The sequence below is a fragment of the Sander vitreus genome, chromosome 3, assembly GCF_031162955.1.
Source record: "Sander vitreus isolate 19-12246 chromosome 3, sanVit1, whole genome shotgun sequence".
Classification (NCBI taxonomy): domain Eukaryota; kingdom Metazoa; phylum Chordata; class Actinopteri; order Perciformes; family Percidae; genus Sander; species Sander vitreus.
The window spans coordinates 19,770,178-19,794,369 of NC_135857.1; the positions used below are offsets into that span (position 1 = coordinate 19,770,178).

Here is a 24,192-nt window from a genome sequence, read left to right on the forward strand (position 1 = left end):
AAGAAAACATATACAACTGGAAATCATTTGACTGGCTCTAGTCTCTGCAGCTCAGAAGAGAAGAGGAAGTGTTTTTGCGTCAGTGAACTATAGTAGTTGTTATTGCCTCTGAACCACAGCTACAATACACATTTTGTTTATTTTTGGAATAATGGGGACAAAGACTCCTGGCCTTTTAGTCTGTTCAGGACAGTGAGATGCCCATCAAACCACACAACTAAAAGAAAATAGTCTGAGAAACATGGAAACCCAATAATGGTTATCCTAGGCTAAACAAGGGTTCAAACAACATGTCTAATTTGCCTTTTAATTTCCCTATTATTATGAATGACGTGAATGTAGCCTATGCTGTCAGTGTGTGTGTGTGTTGTATCTATTTGTGTACACACAAGTTACATGTGCATATATGTATACCTGATACTCTTATGTAAAAGCACTTTGTTTTTAAAGTGCTGTATAAATAAAACTCACCTCTCACACCTCATTTGGTTCAATTCTCAGCTTTTAAATTCTTCATTGATTTCAAATTCCCTGCAAACCAGTATAAGACAACCTATTGGATCAGACCTCACTCAACTGACAAGGGAATCTAGGTACTCACCGGACTAGTAAGTGTTGACCTACTGAGCCGTTCTCTGTGATCACTTCATTCAATCGCATTTCCAAGTGAACCTTGCCCTGTTGAACATGAGGAGAGGAGAGTGACCGGTGAGAGGTTATAAATTACTCAAAACATGAAATCTCAGTCTTACACGAGGGCACAAGTCGTACAAAAAGTTTCAAGTCGAACGCCACCTTAATATGTGGGTTGTCAATTGAGATTAAAATGTGGGCTGTAGTATGTGCTTGTGATAAAATGAACACATCAAACTCCTTCACCTAATCACTAAATGATAATATTCTATTCATTTTACTAAATATATAAATATTTTCATAGCATTTTGTTTGAAACAAGTTGCCCATTTCTCTCACTGTATTTTTATTTTCTAGGCCTAGTCCTTGACATGTGTCCCAGCTCAACCTCATGTTTCATGTTGTTTTAGGTTAATGGAGGTACCATGTGTGACAAGAGCCACAGCAGCTGTGAATTTTGTCATCACTCATAAAAGATCTTTACGGGGTCGGATGTGGTGAAGGCTGCTGGTCTCGCCTTCGGAAGTGTCAGAGAGAGAGAAAAAAAAGTGAGCGAGAGATAGCGAGTGAGAGAGGAAGAGAGAGAGCTAAACAAAACGCCCACACACTTGCACTCTGTCTCTGCAATTCAGCACTTGGCTGAGATGGCTAGTAGTTCTTTCTGATGCAAGATAGGCCTTTAAGCCAATATAATACTTATTACTTTGCAAGGAGCCAAATGAGCCGATATCATCAGCAAATTAACACTAACTTTACAACTACCTATCCTCTCTTTTAATGAGCAATGAAAATGCAAAAAAAGAAGAAAAAAAAAAGTCTATCGTTTGTCCTGCCATTGCACTTAACTTGAACAGGTTCACTGGAATAGAAGCTAACACTGCTCAAAAGGGTACATACACAGCCCCTGTTTGACTACAGACCAAGCCAGAGAGGCATTGCAACAACACCTCCATCACTCACTGATGTAACTTTGCAGTTGAAAGTGTCTACTTGTGAGTGAATCAGTGTAGCAGCACATACCCAGAATAGGCTGGCGTGGGTTAATGTCAGCTAGAGTCAACACGTTAGCTACAGCAGCACAAAAGTGGTAGTGTGTTGTAGTTTCACCCAAAACAACCAGACCACAAAAAGTATTGGATCGAAGAAATGTACAGTTGAAAATAGAACAACCCACATTACATGCATGGTATATTTATATTACATGCATGGCATATATATATATATATATATATATATATATATAAGCTCCAACTGCACCCTGAAAAAAAGATCAATAAAACGCTGAAAGGCAACAAATGGTTTCACCACATACCATAAGGCAGACATTGGACCAAAGACACGTCATAAGTCAAGACAATAGCATCATAAATATTAATGAGTGCTACAGCAGCAAGCTAACTACTTTAGCCAGCTGCAAGCAAGTCTAAAAAACATGAATTAAAAACAACAAATGTGTCTATCAAATACTCATAGAAAACTCAAATGGCATTAGCCGTTAACTTTGCAAACCCCAGAGTATTGACTTCATCAGAATATTTCCTCTTTGGGCAGGTTGACATATTAGTTGTATAAAACAATGACAACCTGGATTTAGGCAGTATGCAAATTCTACGTAAACATCTTGTATGCAGACCAGTTACATTTGCATGATAAAAAAACCAATTTTGTCTTGGTGAATTTTATCAAGACTTTTTGAAACGCGACGTGGCGGTACAGTTTTATTGGTTTTGGTCAAATTCAAATCTGGCAGGTGGCAAAAATAACTCATTCATCACAATGACAGTGGTCTACCTAGCTAGTAACAGGAGTGGTATTTCAGGTTTTCAAACTGTTAAAACACGACAGCTTGAACTGAGACTATTAAACCTCTTTTGACATGGAAATGATCTTATCTGTATGCAAATTTTGGACTACATGCAAGTAAATGTCCTACTTGTTGTGTTGGGGTGCTGCATGTTGTGAAACATCCTTTGCGCCTGAAGTGAGTGGTGCAGTCTCATTACCAATAACTTAGGTGGTAACTTCCAAGCATGTGTAATTCAAAGTCAAACCCAGTGTGTTTTATATTGAATTCAAGATTAGATATGCTTTAAATTGAGACACTTTTTTAAAATTATATTTGTGAATCATTTAATCATTACCTGGACTTCTGAGTTTGGATCTACCGGATGAAGGCTAAACCAGTGCTCCTTCCCACTGTATTTACACAGGTCATCCTTCCGGATTGACACCTTGCCTGTTAAGACACAAACACATATCAAAGTTCCAATTCTTCCACTCAGATGAGAAAATATTAATGTGTAAGTGGTTTATTTAATATAACTTACCAACAGGTAGGTCCCTTTGAAAAACACTCTTGGCATAAACATAGAAGGATAAACACTGAAATGGTCGTGGGATCTCAAAGTAGAAGTCCTCTCCATAGAAAGGGCTGTAAATAAGGGCAGAGGTTTAAATTAACAAACAAGGTTGCATCTTTTGGGGAGAAAAGCAGTGTGTGAGAATGTGAGGGAGAATGTGTGTAGTCGGTGGTGCAATGTGTGATAAACGGTGACCAGATAAGTGGTTATAGCCTGATTTGAGCCGTGACACATAGGTGTAGGCTTAAATAATGATTTGTTAAGCTTGATGTTTGATTCTTGACTTTGTGCAACACCAGTGTTATCCGATTTAAAAGACTCAATTTCTTTTTGAATGTACACTACAATGGAAAATAAATATAAAATCACCATATTCATTTTGTATTTTGTTCAGTCCGAAAGTTGAAAATGCAATTCATTTCACCTACTACCAATACAACTAAAACTATATAAAGTGCTTTTAGGCTTAAATGAGAAAAGGCATCTACACTATGAGCAACAATGGGTTTTTGAAATTGCCTGGACAGATCAAGACATTGACTTATGGTATCTGCTGATGGCATTTAATACATAATAACATAATGCAAGCGATGCAATCAGTTTTAAATTGGTTTGAGTGTGTTGAAACTTTTCAATGTCCTTAATATGCAGTCTAACAGTATACAAACCCTGTAACAATAATATGTAAAGATGTTATATGTCTCTACCCTCACCAAATTAAATGGGAAAATAAAATCTGTGAAGTGGGAGCTGGCTAATAAAATATCTTGAAGGTGCCAATACTATCAGGAAAATAAAATGAAAAAAAAGGCTGAGTCAGGCATTTGAAGTGCTACGTGTGGAACATTTAGGCAGATAATACAGCTAAAAGCCACCATGGAAAATAATCTACTGAGAAAAGCCTTTATTCTACTGGCAAAAGGGCTACTAGTAATAAAAAACATCCATCCATCGGCTATGCCTAGTAATACTGTGCAGTGTCAAATAGGACTTTCAGTGGAATCATTTTGTTATGATATATCATATTGGGCTAGCAAATTCATGATTTAAAAAAGGAAATTGTATTTTAAAATGAACACAATTAGTTATTAGTTATTTTGTTTTACACATGTGAAGAGTTTTGTTATGTAATTCATAGTAGAACATTACATTAAACAATTTGATTATTTTAGAAGTAATTTAGCATACATTTGTCATGTTGGGGTATACAGCAATATCAGAAAAATATTCTTATCAATACTGTGTTCAGCAATATATCCAGTCACATTGGGAGTACGGGTACAACCTGGACAGGTTGCTATCCACTATAGGGCTAAAACACATAGAAAGACACATTCACACTCACATCACACCTACGGGCAAATTTAACTTGCATGACTTTAGAATGTGGGAGGAGACCTGGGCACCCGGAAGAAACCCATGCAGACACGGGGAGACAATGCAAACTCCAATCATTTAAACAGCATGTGCTATAATACCGTATTTCCTAGTTTAGCGGCAAAGTGGTTAGATTTCGCCAGTTCAGCACGGGACCTACTGCCCTGTCGGAGCTGGCACAAACACAGAGGGCCCAAGCATCTGTGTCACTCAGTGCTGCCTCACAACCAAGACCGCCAGATAGAGAGCTTGATCTGACACAGCCGATTGTTAAGTTAAGCAGCACCTGGATGTACGTGCTGCCAGCAGATGGACCACGCGTCCCAAACAGACTGAACAGCAAGACAGTTGTACTGGATTAACCGTTCATATGTTCACGTGAAACTGCAATCCCTGTTTGTTTTTTTCGATTTTTCTTCATCAGTTAAGCTGACAAAGTTTGGAGGTCTGTTCAGTTGAAAAAAAAAAATAAAATTGACAAAAATTAAATGTCAATGTAGCGTTAAAAAAAGGCAGCTGGCAACTTGCTTGATGTATAAGTCTGCCAGTTAACAAAAAAAAACAATAACGTAACTTTCCCTGTCAAACATTACTGAATTTATGGGTCATGTGCCTTAATGCATTATACTTTCACTTTCTCAGTTTTAAAAAAAAGTAATCAGGACTAGGAAATTAGCCTTCTAAAACAAGAATATCTGTATAAATATTCCCTGCTCGTTTGAAAGAATGTGGTCCTGTTACTCTTGAATACCTGTACTCATGCCTCCCTCTACAATGTATGCATCTTTGATGGTGAAATATCTTGCCTGACACTTCCGCACTGGGTTTTGCCAACACATCCAGAGTACACCCACACATCCTCAACATCACATGGAATTATGCACTTGTGCCCTCCCTATTCTGCACACACTCACACCTACTATACTACCTTTCTGTTGTCACCCTAGCTTCTAAATAATGTGATAAGGCTAGGTATAACCACTTGACCACAATTGCTTGAACATGCCTGCTTTATCCAAGGATTAGCTGCAATTACAGCTTGCATAGCCTTTAAACCATTAGAAACAGGAGCCCATGCAACAGGCATGAGCCAAGCACCATCAAATAAAAAACACTGGGTCAAATTGAAGTGATTATTAAGATGTGCTAAACAGTGGCTAAAGGTAGTTGAGAGTGACACAGAGAGAAAGACAGGGGAGAGCGTGGGAGGACACACTTCCTCAGAGACTGTAAAATCCTTTTGAACAGCACGGAAATCAGGAGAGGAAAAAAAAGGGCTGTTGTGAAATACCTAGAAAAGGCAGGCCCATGTTTACAGTTCGCTGTGCAATGATGTAGATAGAAACCTAAAAAGGTTTGCTGGTGCCCATCTCCCACACCTTTCTCTGAACTGCTTGTGAACATGTAGCTATTGGTAAAATAGCTTATATCAGTCGGAGTCTAAGTCACATATTGACAGTTTGTAAGATGTTATCAAATCACTGAATTTCAAACCGGACATTTCTCACATGATCGGCCTGCAACAAACTGTGTTGGTGAAAAATGGTTCAGAGTTAAGTATAACTGTTTCCACATGAGAGATTATCTCAACAAGATATTTCCCTTTTCTTTACACTTTTCTTTGACTTCAATTCAACTTAAAACAAACTGTAAATAGTACAAACAGCCAACAGTGTTACTGTATAATCAATCCATATGAGCTTAACTTAATAAACGTTGTTCCTGAAATGGGTTGTTGCACATTATCTTGGTATTCATTTTGGTAATCATGGCACTTGAACAAACATTGCCTAACAAATACAGGTTACATTTACAGGGAATTCCAGTGTTGAGATGCATTAGCCTACCTTTCTTTTTTCTAGCCCTCCCAAAGTTAACTGATTTGCATCATTCTAGATTCATATTACTAGAGCTAAAACAAATGATTTATTTCCATTTTTTCATCTATCAATTATTAAGTAAATTAGCAAAGCAGTGTCAAAAAATGACAAATGGCCTCCAAAGTCCCAACAGATGAACAGTCAACAACTAAAAGGCTTTCAATGATATAAAACACTAAAAGAATGGCAGGAAATCCCCCCCATTTGTCAAGCTGTGAAGGTTTGATATATTCATTCATTGACTGATTGTAAGCTACACATCCAGTACCTTAGAAAAGGCTCACAAATTAACTGAGGAGGAAATGGCACATTCAGTATAAGACACTGAACCCGAAACTTCGCCCGCATATAAACAGAAGGATGTTTTGAGGTCTTGTTTATCCAACATAACTTGCTATAGATGAGGTGTGCAATGACTAGACATGATAAAACCCTGAAAGACACTGAAACGCTGCAATCATTTCTCCTCCTGAGTCCCTTTAAGTTTTCACGCTGTCCGGGAAACAAATCATTAAGTACTTTGATACTTGTCATAACATTCAACTACGCTTTTTGCACTTTACACTACACTTTCTAAGACCTCTACAGTATTTTGTATTAGTCAGGGAGGTTTTATATTACCTTTTTTTTACTGCTCTTCATTTGTCAAAGAAAGTAGAATTTAGTTTGCCCAATACTACCATCCTACTAATTTTAAGAAAGATTTTGAAAGCGCTCTTCAATAAAACTTTAGAAAACTACAAGACAGCTAGTCCTATTCTCAAAATCAGAGCAAATAATAAATAGGCTAGATATGCTTCATTAAAATGAAAATATAGGCCTTTCTTACTGTTTGGGCATCCACCACCATGAAAAAGGACTTTTGCACAAATCATAATCATTATGGAAGTCCAGTGGCATTTCATGTAACTTAAGTATGCATGTTGTAACTTGGTATGAAATGTAATAAAAATATAATGTTGTGACATTGAAAGTTGACAGTTTACTGTAATGTTAACATAATCACATTCATAATCGCCTTACTGTACAGTAATTGGAAATAAGACGCAGGGGTAACCTTGCTTACCTGACACTTTTGTCAAACACCTTGGTGCGGAACACCTCCTCCTGATCCAGACTTATGGTGCAAAAGGTGCAGAGGTCCCTTTGTCGATTTGGACCTGAGACTGGACCTAGGTTCTTGGCTTCACCTGCAGCACCAAAAGAAGAACATTGTTACTATCTTGAGTAACTTGTCTTTCCCCAAGTTAAAAAAGAAAACTAAATATATGTACACCGTCATTGACACAGGCTTTGGACAACCCGCACCCATACTATCCAATAACATTTCTCTACTTCTATAGCTCCTTCCAGTCTACAGTTACAGTGGGGAGAACAAGTATTTGATACACTGCCGATTTTGCAGGTTTTCCCACTTACAAAGCATGTAGAGGTCTGTACTTTTTATCATAGGTACTCTTCAACTGTGAGAGACGGAATCTAAAACAAAAATCCAGAAAATCACATTGTATGATTTTTAAATTAATTAATTTGCATTTTATTGCATGACATAAGTATTTAATCACCTACCAACCAGTAAGAATTCCGGCTCTCACAGACCTGTTAGTTTTTCTTTAAGAAGCCCTCCTGTTCTCCACTCATTACCTGTATTAACTGCACCTGTTTGAACTCGTTACCTGTATAAAAGACACCTGTCCACACACTCAGACAGACTCCAACCTCTCCACAATGGCCAAGACCAGAGAGCTGTGTAAGGACATCAGGGATACAATTGTAGACCTGCACAAGGCTGGGATGGGCTACAGGACAATAGGCAAGCAGCTTGGTGAGAAGGCAACAACTGTTGCCGCAATTATTAGAAAATGGAAGAAGTTCAAATTGACGGTCAATCTCCCTCGGTCTGGGGCTCCATGCAAGATCTCATCTCGTGGGGCATCAGTGATCATGAGGAAGTTGAGGGATCAGCCCAGAACTACACGGCAGGACCTGGTCAATGACCTGAAGAGAGCTGGGATGGGAAAAGCTGGGAAAAGTTCTGCTTTTCTTATGTATCAAATACTTATGTCATGCAATAAAATGCAAATTAATTACTTAAAAATCATACAATATGATTTTCTGGATTTTTGTTTTAGATTCCGTCACTCACAGTTGAAGAGTACCGATGATAAAAATTACAGACCTCTACATGCTTTGTAAGTGGGAAAACCAGCAAAATCGGCAGTGTATCAAATACTTGTTCTCCCCACTGTATATACACATTATTCTTACAGGCATGCTTGACCAAAGAAGTGAACTAAATGACATTTTAACAGATGTACTGTACTTTAAGGGGTTTTGAAAATTCTTAAAAAAAAAGAAAGAAAAAGATCTTGAAAAAAAGATTTACTTTGCCAATTCATTGCAATACACAAGTGGCAGTCCTAGAGTCTGACCACTCTGAAAAGCTAAAAATTCATAATTCCTAAGTAAATTTCTACTGTTAATCTTAATCAAACAAGGGGGGACAACTAACAAAAGTAAGGGTTAAGTTGACTGAGGCTGACTCAGTAAAGCTAATCTAAATAAGCACATGTGATTGCAATCATAGACAGTACACTTATAAAATATACACACTTATAAAATATACTTTTACATTCAACATCCTCATGTTCACTGGGACACTGGCTCTTGCCAGTTGTTAGGACAAGCAGCAGAGCGGATGTAGCTAAAGTAGAGTTGAGGCTCATATGTGGTTCAAAATATGAAACATTGACTTCCTCAGCATAACCAATGACGACGATACAGCGCTGATTCACAAATGACAAACACCTTTGAAACAAACACCACATGCACACACTTCCATTACATCGCTGGCAGACCCATGGGGATTACATGCCATGGGGTTTTGTGCCACACTTGCATAAAAAAAAAAAGCACAAAATCAAAGCCAGATAAATTGAGCCTGAATCATTAGAACAGCTAAATGGCAGTCACTCAAACACAGCATTATCAATACCTTCACAATGAATCAGATTTAGACTGGTGGATTAGAGGGGCAGTTTTCTAAATTAGTCCTCTAGCTTTGAATATCTACCTTAAGCCCAGGTGGAGACCTAATTAAGAAAAGCCGCCAGTGAGATCAGCTTTGTAACAGGCTATTAATAATAGTGTATGGCTAATCTCAGGAACGGCCAGTGAAAACAGCCAAGTTGTCACTAAGCTTGGACCAGGATGACCTGGTGGGAGTAGAGCACACAAGCACAAAGATACAAACACATACAGTATACTTGGCCAACTAACCCTACTGCCATCTCGTCTCTTCAACATTTCCACTATAACATAAGCACCCTGAGAAAACCATGACTGAAAGGTCAGAGAGTATACCTAAACCATACCCGTTAGCTGAAGACTGCTGATTCAACTGGCCTTTTCCTGATTTTATTCTGCCAAAGAAGCAAACAAGGGCATATATCAAAGTACGCTGGCCATCTAAAAACTGCTATACAACACATCTTTACAGTATGTCACCTCCATTGATGTAGGCTAAAGAAAAAAGGACAAAGTGTGAACGAGGAAGAATGGAGTTTCGTAAGACTGCAAAGTGAGTTACATGCCACGATAGTTCCTCTATTTTGTTCTGCTTACTGTTTTCTCATTAATTCATAGTAGTGAAACTGACATTCGTCTTCCTATTGTGTGCCTATGCATACAAGCCTTACATACTGGTTAGCCTATATTCACCTTACACTAAATACATACAGTTAAGCCAGATTTATAGCTAGTCATTATATGGTAAAAAATAATGTTTTGTCAAAAAGATAACATTTAAAAATAATAATAATAATTATTATTTTTAAGAAAATATCTGCTTTAGTGCCAGCTTATTTTAAACTGATTTCTACTTAAGATTGACCACATTGAATTTTACTTTCCCCATCGAGATGAAGCAATGCCACTGGGGAAAATTTAATCCTAACCATAATCAATTACCTCAAACACCAACACAGAGAGAATGGGGGAGCAGTGAGTGACTAATGGATTTGTGTTAAAACTGAGAATAATCTAATCTGATGCAGCATATCTAGGAGTAAAAGTACATAATGGGAACCAGTACCAATTGCAGCATGTGCAATTTGAATCTCAAAAGCAGCCATACATATATTGAAGGTGAGTAATTTGGCAAAAAAAAAAAAAAAAAAAACAACAACACATTTACACATTCAAACAGGTTCACAGCCTCCTGGGTACTCCTCTGGACCATCCAAGCCTGCGAGGGAGGATGAGGAAACTGGCTGGTATTTCACTTTAGAGCCTACGTTTCTAATTTGGACGCTTATCACATGCATGACTAGTGAATTACTATACTATAGCTGCAGGCAACTTACTCATTCCCACGGTGGCTTAATTCATTCATGTAACGTCAGTGTCAAATGATGAGACATGATAACTGCATTTAAATGTTTGCTTGATTAATGCCTCCACATGCAGGCCAGAGAGCATGAAAAGTCAGAGACCTGCTGTGTTTTGGGACGTCACTTGAACTCAACTCGTCAGGTTGGTCACTCTGTCACCCATCAATCAACATACCACTGTGATAAAATGTACAATGTATCGTAGATATTTGGCAAACGTTAGGTGTCAAAACTTAAGTAACGTTAGCTAACGTTAAACTCTAGCTAAAGAGTAACGTTAACGTTAAGTGACCATTTTTTGCTGCTCGAGACCTTATTGATATGCATTACGTTTAAACTGTATGTTTTCGCTGACATTATGGTTATTATCTAGAATTAGCTAACGTTAAGTTACCAGACTATCAGATGCCTGCAGTGATAATGTTAACGTTATAGACGAATGGGTTAGGGATAGGGACTGAAGGACTGAAACGGTTGGTGGTAGCTAGGCTACGTTACTTTGCCACCAACGTTAGCTTACAGGACAGCTCAAGTCCACACAAAACGCCCGAATTTTGAAAACTTTAACATTTCCAATACGCTTAAAATACAAAGTATGCTGGAGCAGGATAACTGACGGCCGAGGAGCCCTGCTCGATGAATGAAATCATTCACAACAAGCTATTAGCTGCTACTAGCATGCTAGGCTAACTTGACGTTAAGCAGCAGCCAGCAGACCGACCAGATGAACTGGCTCCCTCTGCCTCCACACTGTCGACTGTTGATGGCACGCCGCGCCCCTCCGGCTTCCCCTCTCTCCGCTCGCTTGTTTTACCAACCTCTCTCCCCCTGTGAGAGACGGAAAACATCGGCTCGCCAGTCACACTTACATATTTTACCCCGCAGGCTCTGTAAAATCCGAATCCCCGCGTCGTCCTCTTCCGCCATGGTAAGAGCTGACTGTTATCGCTTCTCCGGTGCATTCAACGCTGGTTTATCATATCCGTTTATGAATGCAGGCAGAGTGGAGGAAAGCCAGCCCCACTGCCGCGTCACGCCAGGTCCCGTACACACTGGTGCCTTAAAACATGTGGCGAAGCTTCCTCATATATGAGTCGAGCGCCTTGCTTTGGCTAGTACTTAAATCTGGAAATGGTAGGAGCTTTAAGGGGATTTAAGGTCTCTCTGTAGTGCTCATTATGCAACGGCAAAGCTCATGGAGAACTGATACTTAGACTTGTGGAGCTAGTTAGCTTAGCTAGCTAATCTCACAGTGTTTTGGTTTAACCCTGTCTGTATATTACATGCTTGTGTCAGACAGATGTAAATGTGTTACCGGATGTGAATGAATTAACGTTACCACTGCTCTAAAACAAATTGCTGAGGCACACAGTTTAAGTAACGTTACTCACTTTGAAGAAGATTGCAAAAAAAACCTCACAAAGCACTAAAACATACATTAATCAAAAGAAATGTACAAACATGATATTTAAATGGAAAGTGACCCTGTTAATATGTCTGCAAACATCACAGCTAGCTAGTCTTATATTTGTCTAGCCAACTTTTGATTTCAACCAAAGAGTAAGACATTTAGGTACCTATCAAACTATAGTAAAAACACAGCATGCTACTAATCTTGCGCTTGTTTGTTTATTTAACAGGGGCTCTGGCCAGTCATAAAGAATGTCAGAATGCATTGTAAATATCAGCTGCAGTTTCATTCATGAGGTATGAGGGTGTGTTTTACCCGGGTTACAACTTCCAGGGTAATTCATTGCGTGAATGCTTATTTCATTGGAATAGACTGACTAAGCAATACACAGTTATGGACATTTTGCACAGATTTCCCAAGTATATTTATTTATTTATTTATCTCAATCGGTATTAACATCCCATTCCATTATCCTTTGGATGAAAACATGATAGACATCCTGTGTTCTCCTCTCTTTCCAGGTGATGTGATGCTTTTGGTTGGGTGAAAACACAGGTCGGATCCTCATCGCTGACAATAGCAGGGAGCCTGAAAGGGCAGTCAGGTATGCATTATAACTTTTATAATGAATTTTATTAGGGCTGCACAATTAATTGCAATTGTATAGAAATCGCAATATGGACTAGTGCAATATCCAAATCGCAGGGGGGCGCAACATTTGGCAAAATGCAGTATGTGTCAAACCCTTCTGAATGGAGTATTGTGGTGCTGCAGAGACATCCCAGTCTACAAATCCTATCCTACAGACTAAAGGAAAAAAATCTTTGTTTGGTACAGATCCTCGCAAAAATCACACTCATCATTTAAATTTTTTTTAATTTTAATATTTTTCAAAGGAAATGAGAATAATGATACAAAAATAATAATTCCCTCCAATATCGTATCGCAATATCAGTCAAATATAATCACAATCAGATATTTTCCTCATATCGTGCAGCCCTAATTTCTATGTATTATCTTAACATGTAGCTTGCACTAGTTAACAACACATATTGATAACATATAATCTATCTTTTAAACTGCATATTATGTCCCAAAAAATCCCTGCTGTTTACCATCAAAGTTTTGTGACATCAAGACTAATGTAAAATATTCTATGTCTTCGTCAGATAAGGGTTTTATTCAATATAGTTATTTAGTTATGGCCATATAAAGCAAATCTTTGTATTTGAAATCCCTTATTAAATGAGACCATGAATATCTTTCTGAAGTGTTTTACAAAACCAAAAATATAAAGAACTATTCATCATCAAATAAAGTCTATGTTGGATTTGTATGTCATATTTTATTAAATTACAATATAACTATTGTACAATATATTGAGCATGTGCTCTTTTTAGCTGTACATTGAAGTGGTTGCAAAAATATGTTCCTCACTATACTATTACCAATATGAAGCTTTTGCATTAGAGTAATCTCTACTATTCTCACATTTAATCTGGAATAATAACATTGCATGAATTGTTGCCATCAGTGTTTTTAAAACATAATCATCCTTTATTAAATTAATGAAAAACGGTGCCTCCATGGCATAACCGGTGTGTTGAGCAGCACCTTATACCTCAAATGTACGATCCATCTGTTACATCACAAGCCCAAGAATCAAGGAATTTAAAAACATCTGGAAATTATGTCATGAGGCCCCACTCTAAATACAGATGCAGTTTGTGTGGAAGAACGAGGGAATGAACTTCTCAGATGGGTTGCAGGTCCCTGAAAAACCAGGGGGAGCAGTTATCAACCATGTGGGTTTATAATTAGGAAATAGTTTGCTGTGGAACAGGTTTTGTACTAATATGACTGTTTAAATCCAACTATTTAAAATTTTCCACATCATACTTTAACTGCATGACGTTTAGGGTTTCTGTAACTTTCCTTTACCATCAGTATCAGAGAATCAGTAAGTGTGCTTATCAGTCAGTGGTCACTGAATACTGTGAATTGATAGAGATACAGTAAATGCTTGCCTAACTAGGCTAAAGGAGGACAGGATGTAACTGTTTAGAATATCAACAACTTTTATTTAAATAGTTTTACATGTTTTATACATATTATACACACAAAAGTAATACCTTTAATAACAATGGTTCCATGTGTAATTGGAAATTAGAATTATATTAATGGTGCTTAGAATTTAATTATCAAAGTATTTAACCAACAGATTAGCATAGTCTAACTATAAAGTGCAACTCACCATGACCAGTGAAAATGAACGTGAGATTCAGAAATGTGACAAAAATGTATATTGTTTTCCACAGACATATTTTAAAAAAGGTAAGTTGTAACCACACTAGGCAGCTTTTCAGTTCTCCAACACATCCTACCCCTGTTCTGAAATTGCTTACAATCATGTCACCAAGTCCGCCATATATGCATAGACAATGGAAAAAGTACAGTCTGGTTCAGAAGGTCCTATATTATCCAAAAAAATATCTTCTACAAAGGTGAAAAAGCACTCAGTCGTTGAGTTTACGAGGGAAGAAATTACAGCCTACACTTATGTTAGATCCTCATGTGTAGTGTTGTCCAGTCAAAACATTTGATTGAGCTCAGATGGAAGGACAACACTATTCAATTCCCTAACCAAAAGCTTGAAGTCAAGTTTCAATCACTTTCTCTTTTGCCTATTGTCGTCTACAGTCCTCAAATATATTTAAAAAAATGGCTCCTCTTTGCACATCCATTTCTCTGGTTTGTGTATAGAAATGTGGGTGCCTTTAGATTCAGAGTCATTTCTTCTAAATAGTTTACAGGACTTCTCAAGATCGATGTGACTGGTTGTTCTTTGCCCTGTCAAAATGCCCCTGTTGCTATCGCTGTCTCTGTCAGAGGCTTGTTTTTTTGAGATGAGATGCATAGAATTCTGTGCATTAATCCTTTTTTTCACCATTTTATGTTTCACCTTTGAGGGTGTCAGGGAAAACAGTGGGTCAATGCAGGGTGATAATGGACTTTTAATGTTGGAATATGACATGTCTTGGTAAGTAGACATAAAGTCGGTTGTATCCTCAATTTTAGGCTTAATTTTATCAATGGAAAGATGTCCTTCTTCCACCCTTTCACTTTTTATGTCAGGGCCCCCCTGGTTGCTGCTGTCTTCTGTTTTGATGGTGTCTTGTTTATTGTCTTTACTTAGGTATGCTGAGTATTTAGAACATGGCGTGAAGTTGTCAGAATTATATCCCTCCTCATTTGTCTCCTGGTGTTTTTTCTCATGGCTCCTCTTGGTGGCAAGGTAGAGAAAACGCTGGGGACAGAAGGAGCAGCGATACTTCTTCTCTGGGTTGGGGCTCCGGGGTGTGTTATCAAAGCAGGAGCCATTTTCCATACAGCTGTTGCAGATGTAATCCCCACCGGCTGGTGCCTCGCCAGGGGGACCTTGTTTACCACAGGTCCGGCAGAAACATGGGTGGGAACCAATAACATGAGCTCTCAGACCGGTCTCTGTGATAAAAGAGCTGTCACAGATGTCACAGTTGTAGGTGGCCCTTGGGCTGGAGTTCCTGCTGAGACTACGTTTCACCTCTCCACTACCACCTGACATGCTCTCTTCTGTCAGCCAGCTACTTTTATCAAGGTGGGCCTCACTTGCAGCAGGTCTATCTGCAGATGATTCAGGATAACCGTGAAACAAGGCCTTTCTGTGCTTGAATCTCAACTTATTTTTCTTTTTAGCTTTGTAAGAGTAGTAGGGGCGCCAAAGCATATCAGCTGTGTCACAGTCGTTGGGATCATCGTATGTCTCTGGTTCTGTGGCAGAAGTGACTTCTGTTCTCAGGCGGAGCCTGGGGTTATCTGAGCTTTCTCGTGTTGGAGGGCACTGACTTGGACTCTCCTCCTCACTTAGTTCTCTCATTCTCCTTTTCTTTCTGGGGAAGAGCTTAGATCCTTTGATACGGCGGCGGATGATGGCTTCATTGCCTATTTTCACTGTTATCTGACAGAGCGGCATTGCAGCACCATCCACAGATGGACCCGGGCATGCAGGTTTGGCGATATAGGTTTCTGTCGTTGCTCCTATCTTTTTATCTCGCACCAGATTCTCAGTGCTTGATTGAAGTATATCCTTGGTCATATCCTCAACTCTTTTCGCAGAAGCTGATAGCTCACCTAATTTTTTAACAGTGTTCAAAGAGTTTAAGAATGGCACATTATGACTAAGGTGCTCTGAGTTACTTACTGGAGGATCATCATAACCCACTGCTGGAGACTCGGGTTGCAAAGAGAAGGTACTGTTGTAGTCAGTTAAGGGTAAATCTCTATTCTCAGCCTCTTTTCTTGTGCCTCTCTGAATTTCCAAATCACTGTTCAGACTTTGGTCAACATCTTGGTCACATGGCTTGCCAAAGCTGATGCGAGGCATGACAGGTGCCACCATCGTTGTCGTTGCCATGAATGTGAGAGGGAATGAACCAGTATCAGGGTGGCTGATCAGACTGTTTTCTTCAAATGGAGGGATAAGAGAGTTGCTGTCTGGTGGGGCTTCATCCCCTCTTTCAACACTCTCAGAATATGTCTGACTGTACGTCTTGTATTGTCTCTTTCTAAACTTCATAGGCAGAAGCCTGTAGAGTTTGATTGGATAAACACTGGCTTTCAGACCACCGTTGGCGGATTTCTTCTTAACAACTAAACTAGGATCAATGCCGTGAAAAGACTTCTGATGGTTCTTTAAGATATAATATGTCATGAATGTCTCCAGGCAGAAAATGCACTGATAGCGGCGTTCACCTGTGTGCCAGATTTCATGTTTCGTACGGTACTCTGCCAATGCAAACACTTTATTACAATAATGACAGGGGTATGCCCTCTGCCAAGAATGTACATTCTCGTGCCGTTTCAGACTGGATAGTGTGACGTAGACCCGTTTACACACACTGCAGTTGTATCTCCTCTGACTGCTACCTAGCCTCACTGCCTTCTCATTCTGTGGAGGCTCTGATTGGTCCATTTGAGGGGGTTCTGGGGTGTAAGGGGTGGAGAGGTCAGCAGAAGGAAGCTGTGTCACAATGTTCTCCGTGTTGGGCATGTCATCTGAATGGAGTTCCACCTCCTTGGTTGATATGTCAGTAGCATCCAGTTTAGGTGGGCCTCTTACAGCTTTGGGGCAGACCTGCTCATGGTTGCGCAGCCGTTTGAGGTGTATGAACTTTCTCTGACAAAACTTGCAAAACAAATGACTGACAAAACGATTTTTATGTACCTCTGAGTGAATGGTGAGAAGAGCTTTATTTGTGAATATCTCCGGACAGTGGCTGCATCCATAGATTGAAATGCTGTCCTCAGGGGAAGAGGTTGGTGGACCTAACTCCATTTGAACATTGTCAGTGGCTATAGGTAGCCCTGGGCTTATACTTTTTTCTGTTTCTGCCTCTGAAAAAAGCAGAGGTGGTGTCATGACTGCAACAGGTGCTGCAGAAACACCATCAGCTAATGTGGAGGTTATTGTATTTGGTTTATCTGTTTGTGGTTCAGCTGGAATTGGAAGTATACTTCGACACAATGTGCTTGTCAGCCTGTGGCGCTTTTTAAGCGGACCTGCGTTGCTGTAAATGAGTTGCTTTGGCTGAGATGTTGCTGGCTTACAGACCTTCTTGTTGTCCCACTGACTGCTCTCTTTGCCTTCAGTAGATTTACTTACTGCATATGAGTGCTCTGAGAGGGCTTGGGTTGTCTCGTTCCCATTGAGGCAGGAGGTTGTGGGGCAACTTGATGGGAGCTGTACCATGTCTGGTGACTGCCTCTCCCCATTGGTTTGAACCAGTGGGGTGAAAAGATTGTTCCCGGGACACTCTTCAGTGATAGAGAAGGCATTGGTGATGCGTGGCCCTCTGTCAATGTCCTTAGGCCTGGGAGCGTCCTTTGTTTTTTTTATCTCTGGGCCTGTGCTGGAGTCTGTGAATTTAACACATTCGTCCAGCTTCTCTTCTTCTGCAAGCTTCTCTAAAAAAGGAATTCCAAGTCTTTTTCCAGCTGCCACCAGCCCCCCTGTGTCCTCTGCACCAGGTGATGTCACATTTGAGCAGTAGATAAAGTTGAGGATACTGGCGAACACCTCAGACTTCAGGTCCATCAGCTCCAGCACTTGGCTAGAGCTCCATGTCTCAGGAATTGTCAGAGCGTTCCTGAAGTACCCGCTGCAGGCTGCCAGGATGTTCTTGTGGGCTTGAAACTTAACATCCTCCACCACAATGGTAACATCACAGAAGAGGCCTTGTGAGCGCTGCTCATTGAGCTTGCTAAGCACAGTGTGAGGGTGAGCACTATCCATTAGGTTCTGAGTGCATGGGGACACCACAGTCATCTAAAAGAAGAAGATAGAAGAGGAAATAATTACATCAGATTATTACAAAATGGTGGATCTGACTGTTTTTATATTGTTTAAAAAAACAAGATGTGTGTACATTTTGTATTTGTACTATTTTAGCTATTCTAGTGTTTTAACACTAGATGGCACTAATGTCCTGACAGATGAGCTCCAGTGCCAACAGTCTGGTCAACAGTTCATTGACTCAATCCATTCTTATCTCCATCCCGTTTCTTTACGGAAAAAAAATAAATGAAGTTTAAAACTTAATGGATGGGTTAGGATTACATACTGAATTTAAAACAGACTGTAAGATCAGCAAAATATGATATTGTAAATTGCGGATGCTTTTATTGTAATAATTCAGTCTCTTCTGTTTTCTTATTCTTTTTTTGACAGTTACGCACAGTTACGCACTGATGACTTATACAGTATGCTCCCTTCTTCAGTTGTCTGTCATTTGGCAGGGGAGGCATTTTTTGTCAAATCTAACAATTACAAGGAACAGTTAATAAAAAATACCTCATGAGCATTGATATGATGTAATGTAGCACATAAGCACAAAAATTACTGTTAAGAATTTTGTACTACATACTGTATTTCTATGACACACATCTAAGTCTACCAGTTATTACACACACTGCAAAGATTTCTGGTCAAACAGGGAATGAACCATGAATGTTTTTGCATATCGACAAAGCAGCCTTTGTGGAATAGTTTGATTTCAACAATAAACTAAAATGATCTGCAGCTCTTAGAGGAAGTTAAAGTTCATTCATTCTCACTTTGGAAAGAGGATGTGTCACTCAGCATGTTGTTCTAAATGTAGCCTACTCATAACGGAGTCAGTGTGGCTCGAGTCTCTACTGAGTCATTTAGCATCTCTCACGTAGCATGCTGACTGCATCTGCTAAGACACACTCAGCTTGTCTTTTTAAGTAATTAATCATCACACCAGTTATACTTCACATTATTATATTTTCATCTTCATTAGCGGCTGCAGTGAAAGTCATGCAGCGACTGTGCAATTTAGTATGAGATGATTTTTCCAGAGGTGCTTTCGCTAACTGCTACTCTGGAGGCAAGATGGCTATATTTAGAGTTTCTCTGTCGTAAACTTGTTCTTCGTTCTGGGTGCTTACTTAGTGGAAAACACTGTTAGGTTTTTTTTTGTAATATGAGATTTAGTCTGTGCAAATTGTACTGTGAAGATAGTCCTAAATTATATTAAATTAATAGGCAACTCCATTTTTGTTTTGATCATTTTGGTCTTGGGCATTACGCACCATTTGGAAATAAATTATTTGAAAGGTAATACATTTACAGTATTTTTCATCTACTCCAAAGGGGTTAAGGTCATTTTTTAATTCATTTCAATTTTTTTTGTTCTCGCAACAAATACAATATGGCCGCCGTTCTTTAACGCCTCTCTGACTGCTGATAACACAACCAGCCTCCTGCCTTCTTTCTCAGACAGGCCTCCGTTGTCATGGCAACATGCTATGGCGCAGCACTTATTGGGTATTCAGCTGGATGGAAGTGACTGTTAGCTGTCCGGGTATTCGGCCCCCTCTCTCCCACAAACATCGTATCCTCTCTGAGAACCTGCAACACACAGCAGTCTACAGAGCAATCGAGGTTTGCCTTTGTCTCCACTTGAATGTACTTTGTGTATGTGTTTTGGTCTCTATGTCTTTGTCTGCTGCAGAAATGCTACCCGAAGGACTTTCTCATCCTATAACAGCAAGTGATGTGCCACGGCTTTGTACTAATTTCAGTTTATGCTGTTCACAGAAACATTTTTAGTTGCTCTTTAACTTTACCACTTTCATTTCCCACAATTTATACCAATTGTTGTGGTTTATACACGCTGAGCGGAAATTTTGAAATTGTCATCTGCGCTTATGATTTTGCCACACCCAACCTTACTTTACCTTCAAAGCTCATGTGATGTTACTTTTTATGTCTCAACCTGTAAAATAAAAATCCCCAAATACCAAACCACAAAACAAGAAATGACAGTGTAGCACACAGACACACTCTTGTCAAACAAAGAGCGAAATGTCAAAGCAAAAGTCACTACACGCATCTCTCTGCAAAGCGTACTTCCGCAAAAAAACAGTTTATGAATTGAGGGAAATCATGCAACACATACCTTAGTAAACCAGGGAGAATGATGCTGGCCGAACAGGAAACAGTGCAATGCAGTATCCCTTTTCTACAGCCCTCAATATACCCGACTACACATGAAAAACAGTTTTGTGAGAGCAAGGCGAAACTAGTTTTTTTTTTCTGTGATGGTCGCTGAACAGTGATGTTGTCAGAAGCAGAGCTTTTTCTGGCGTCTTTCTTCCTCTCCCTCCCTCTCTGTGTGCAGATGTCTCCAGCTCTAACGTCCTTCGTCTCTATCGAAGCAGCCCAGGTCCTGGGCTAGATCTGCCCTGCCCTCCTCTGACTATCCTTCTATCCTACTACAGCTATTGGAATAACTCACAGTCTAGCATGTAGCTAAACCAGACTATAGGTCTGCCTTGGTGCTAACTGGGCAACTGAAGCTTGGAGCCTCTGAGCAGGAAGCGGCAACTTTTATTAAGCATGGCAGAGGGCTTTAGGGAGAGCGGAGAGATGCTGGGTGCTACCAGCTCTGTGCTCGATGCTACAGCCAGAGAAGACACTCTGCTGCATTGCTGGTAGCAGCGTAGAGTAAGGTGTACTCTGCTGTACAACAAATGCCGTATTAAATCTTCCGAGCACCACACCAGCTAGATCCCGACGATTGATGCTGACCAATGGAAAAATATCCGTTGCATGAAGCAAAATTATCTTTAGCCCTCATAGAAACAATATGCACCTTGAATGCATAACATTGCACCATCTGTTTCATGCTTGTGCACACATACTCTCTGTCTGTGCAGCAATATATTACACCCAAGCCTTTCGTCTGTGCTTACGCAGACACTGCGGTTAGGTAATGCAGAACCCGCGGGAAGATGGCAGTGACTACCGTCCTATTGTGTATCCCAGCAGTCACAGGACAGATGTTCATCAATGCTTTTTCTGACAATCCCAGTGAGCATGCAAACTGAACGATACGCTAAGGAGTAAAAGAGAGTCCTGCTATCAGCGGGGACTCTCAGTATACCTATATAGAGGCTGCTGATTGATGCAAAAGCAGCAGATGCGTCAGCACTGCAGACGAGGGGGAGGGGAGGAAGCTGAACCCGACATGGCACTGTGAGCCTCTTGCTAGCCTCTGAGGACGGAGGCAGCTCTTTAATTTACACAACTGAGCGTAGTCATATGACTGTGTGGGTCCTCTCCTCATGCTGGCTGAGACCCACTTTAAACTAGTTTGAAAGCCATTTAATTTTATGTACTGATGACTTCAAAAGTAGCAGGTGCCATATCATTATGCATGCACTCAGTCATTGTCCTAAAGGAAGGAAATGTGCTATTCATGGAGTGGTTGTGCTTTAGTCTCTTAAATTACACTCAGTGATCACCCTAAATCTTAGCTGCTGTATTTTCCTGTTCCCTTTTCTCCACATTATGTTGGTTTCATAAATACACACTAACCACAGACTCAGTCTTCTATTTTTTTTGTGCCCTACAGCAAGATCTGCTTCATTGAAGACCCTGTACATTAGCCTGGGGAGCAGCTTTTAAGGCAGTTAAACCTTATGACTTTTGTCACACTGGGCCATGTTGGTGTGACAACCAACAATTAAAAAAGAGATAACAATCTAAGTGAGGCGAAAGTGGCGTCAATGCATACTCTCTATAACTGGAGCCATAAAATCTAAATTTGGGAAACTAGGGGGGAGCCTGACTGGAGTTGAAGTGGAATGAGTATGCAACAACCACCACAGCTGACTTTACAGTAACTGCTGTCAGTCGAAATATCAAGTTAATAGTTCTCTAGTTCTCAAATTCACAACAAAGACTTAGAAGAAATCAAATTAACTAATAAGACCCTAAATTCTTGTAAACAAAAAAACATTGCCAATATATATGTAAAGAGAGAAGTTGGAGTTTTTTGTTGACTACAGTATATTTGGGGTTTTCTTTGAGTCAGGCCAGGAAGATCAGTGGCATTTAAAGAGAATATACAGAAGTTTTGTTTAATTTCGTTTCGCAGACTAATAATTCTAAACCATTGGTTCTTTATGCGATCCAGTCCACCTTGTTGTCTTCCTTTAGTCCTAACATAAAACCCCTAATTTGTATGTACTTTATACCTTACAAATGCATAATGCTAAAATAGATCTGTGTTAAGCCAATAAAATACATATTTTTTAATCATTTTAACTCCAAAACATAGTGTACCCTTTTAAACATTGTATTTTTTAACTGCTGGGGCCATCCTTAATATTTCCCATACAGGACTGGGAACCAGTATTTATGTTAATTAAAGAATTGGGAAACCGTTGCTTTCATGAATGCACATTCAAAGTAGATCTCAAACTAAATTGGAATCAAAACGACAAATTATTACTTATTGCACTTAGACATTACTCTGTGGCTCATATTTTGTAAGCAGCACCTTGTCGCCCACACTTGTCATCACAGCTATTATGTGTTCAAAACCACAGGATAAAATATACAGGCCTCTGATGCTCAGTAAGCTCAGCTGTGGCCTGTAGAGACGCCGATCAGCAGGAAAACACAGAATGCCCTACAAGGCTAAGCAGGCCTCATCCTTATTCTCAAAGCATTCACACTCTTAGCATACAAAGACACTCATCCATAGCAGCACTTAATGTCACTACCGTATTCCGCACTCATACTTTGCCTACCAAAATGTTCTGTGCGGAAGGTCTTGCTGGGCCTGTCTCTGCCACACTCTCTGGTGTTGTTTAGGAAGAGGAAAGGACAGTGACAACCCGGCTCCCGTTCTGCCTTTAGCCTAGATTAGGCCCTCACCATCATCCCTTTTCATTGCTGTCTCGAAGTTGCCTGTGGACTATGGTTCTGGCAGAGGTTCCCTGTTCCTGCTGTGTATAGTTGTCTTCTGGAGGCTGCTGCGTCACTCCCGCTGCATCACTGACCCACAAAGAGGAGCTGTGAAGGAGGGGTGGTGTGGCGAATGTGTGGAGGCAATGGATAAGCAGGAAACAACCGGCACCGCTTAACACTGCTCCAGTAAACAAATGGATGGGGCTTCCGCTTGGCCTTGGTTTGGGGCCTAGTTTTTGCTGTGGTATTCAGGAAGTGGGTCTGGGAGACAGATCCTTTATTGTTACGTAATGAATATTTTTCCTCCTAGACCAGACTCCGCTGAGAAGGTGGTATCCAGTGTTCGGTGGCTAATAATAGGCAATATATTAGCTACCAGCCAACGCTGTATGCGGTTTTGTCAGATCATTCCAACACCCAGCTATTATTTGGATGGAAGAATATTTAATATTGAGGGGAGTTTTAAAATAACATGCTGGAAAATTACACATTCTTCTCGTCCCTTAACACAGGACAATGGAATGACCTGTTTGTTTCTATTTTGTCATCCTTTTGTGACAATAAGAAACAAGGACAGTATTTTAGTATGTAGCTGTTTTGCTAACATTTATTGTACCATATGTTGTCTCTGTTCCACTAAGGTACCTGTTAGAAACAGAAGAAAGCAGTGCATACCTTTGTCTTACGTGACTGTAGCTCGCTACAAGTTTCAGGTGAGGTAGGGCTGGTGTGGCAGATGCCCTCAACAGAATCCAGAAAAAGTGTTTTGTGGTCTTTAGACCTGGATATGGTAAACAGAATTACAGCACTTGTTTTG

General features: G+C 39.9%; 3 protein-coding genes across 7 annotated transcripts in view; 1 reads left to right on the top strand and 2 right to left on the bottom strand.

Annotated features, from left to right (window-relative positions):
* Positions 1–11,698, bottom strand: part of rasa2 (RAS p21 protein activator 2) — a 30,683-nt gene extending 18,985 nt beyond the window's left edge. The window contains exons 1-6 of one of the 2 annotated variants that reach the window (XM_078246435.1): positions 11,511–11,698; positions 7,670–7,729; positions 7,317–7,440; positions 2,961–3,064; positions 2,775–2,869; positions 602–678 (exon numbers count right to left, since the gene is read on the bottom strand). In XM_078246435.1, the coding sequence (XP_078102561.1) occupies positions 602–678; positions 2,775–2,869; positions 2,961–3,064; positions 7,317–7,440; positions 7,670–7,700 (431 nt within the window). In that variant the 5' untranslated portion in view covers positions 7,701–7,729; positions 11,511–11,698. The remainder of the gene's footprint in view (positions 1–601; positions 679–2,774; positions 2,870–2,960; positions 3,065–7,316; positions 7,441–7,669; positions 7,730–11,510) is intronic. The other variant, XM_078246434.1, reaches the window with a different exon arrangement.
* Positions 11,499–24,192, top strand: part of trip12 (thyroid hormone receptor interactor 12) — a 49,567-nt gene continuing 36,873 nt past the window's right edge. The window contains exons 1-4 of one of the 2 annotated variants that reach the window (XM_078246418.1): positions 11,499–11,569; positions 12,282–12,348; positions 12,574–12,656; positions 19,893–20,057. The gene's annotated coding sequence lies outside the window, so the exon portion shown is untranslated. The remainder of the gene's footprint in view (positions 11,570–12,281; positions 12,349–12,573; positions 12,657–19,892; positions 20,058–24,192) is intronic. The other variant, XM_078246419.1, reaches the window with a different exon arrangement.
* Positions 14,113–24,185, bottom strand: zbtb38 (zinc finger and BTB domain containing 38). Of its 3 annotated transcripts, XM_078246431.1 has the most exons (3): positions 24,051–24,185; positions 23,216–23,462; positions 14,113–18,416 (listed from the first exon to the last, which is right to left on the bottom strand). In XM_078246431.1, exon 3 carries the CDS (start codon positions 18,414–18,416, stop codon positions 14,766–14,768), a length of 3,651 nt encoding a protein of 1,216 aa, XP_078102557.1. In that variant the 5' UTR covers positions 23,216–23,462; positions 24,051–24,185; the 3' UTR covers positions 14,113–14,765. The 3 variants fall into 3 exon arrangements, with proteins under 3 accessions (XP_078102557.1, XP_078102558.1, XP_078102556.1); XM_078246432.1 differs by lacking the exon at positions 23,216–23,462; XM_078246430.1 differs by lacking the exons at positions 23,216–23,462; positions 24,051–24,185 and adding an exon at positions 20,575–23,185.

Excerpts from the sequence above, each read along its gene's own strand:
- zbtb38 (XM_078246432.1), bottom strand. The coding sequence starts at position 18,416 with ATGACTGTGGTGTCCCCATGCACTCAGAACCTAATGGATAGTGCTCAC.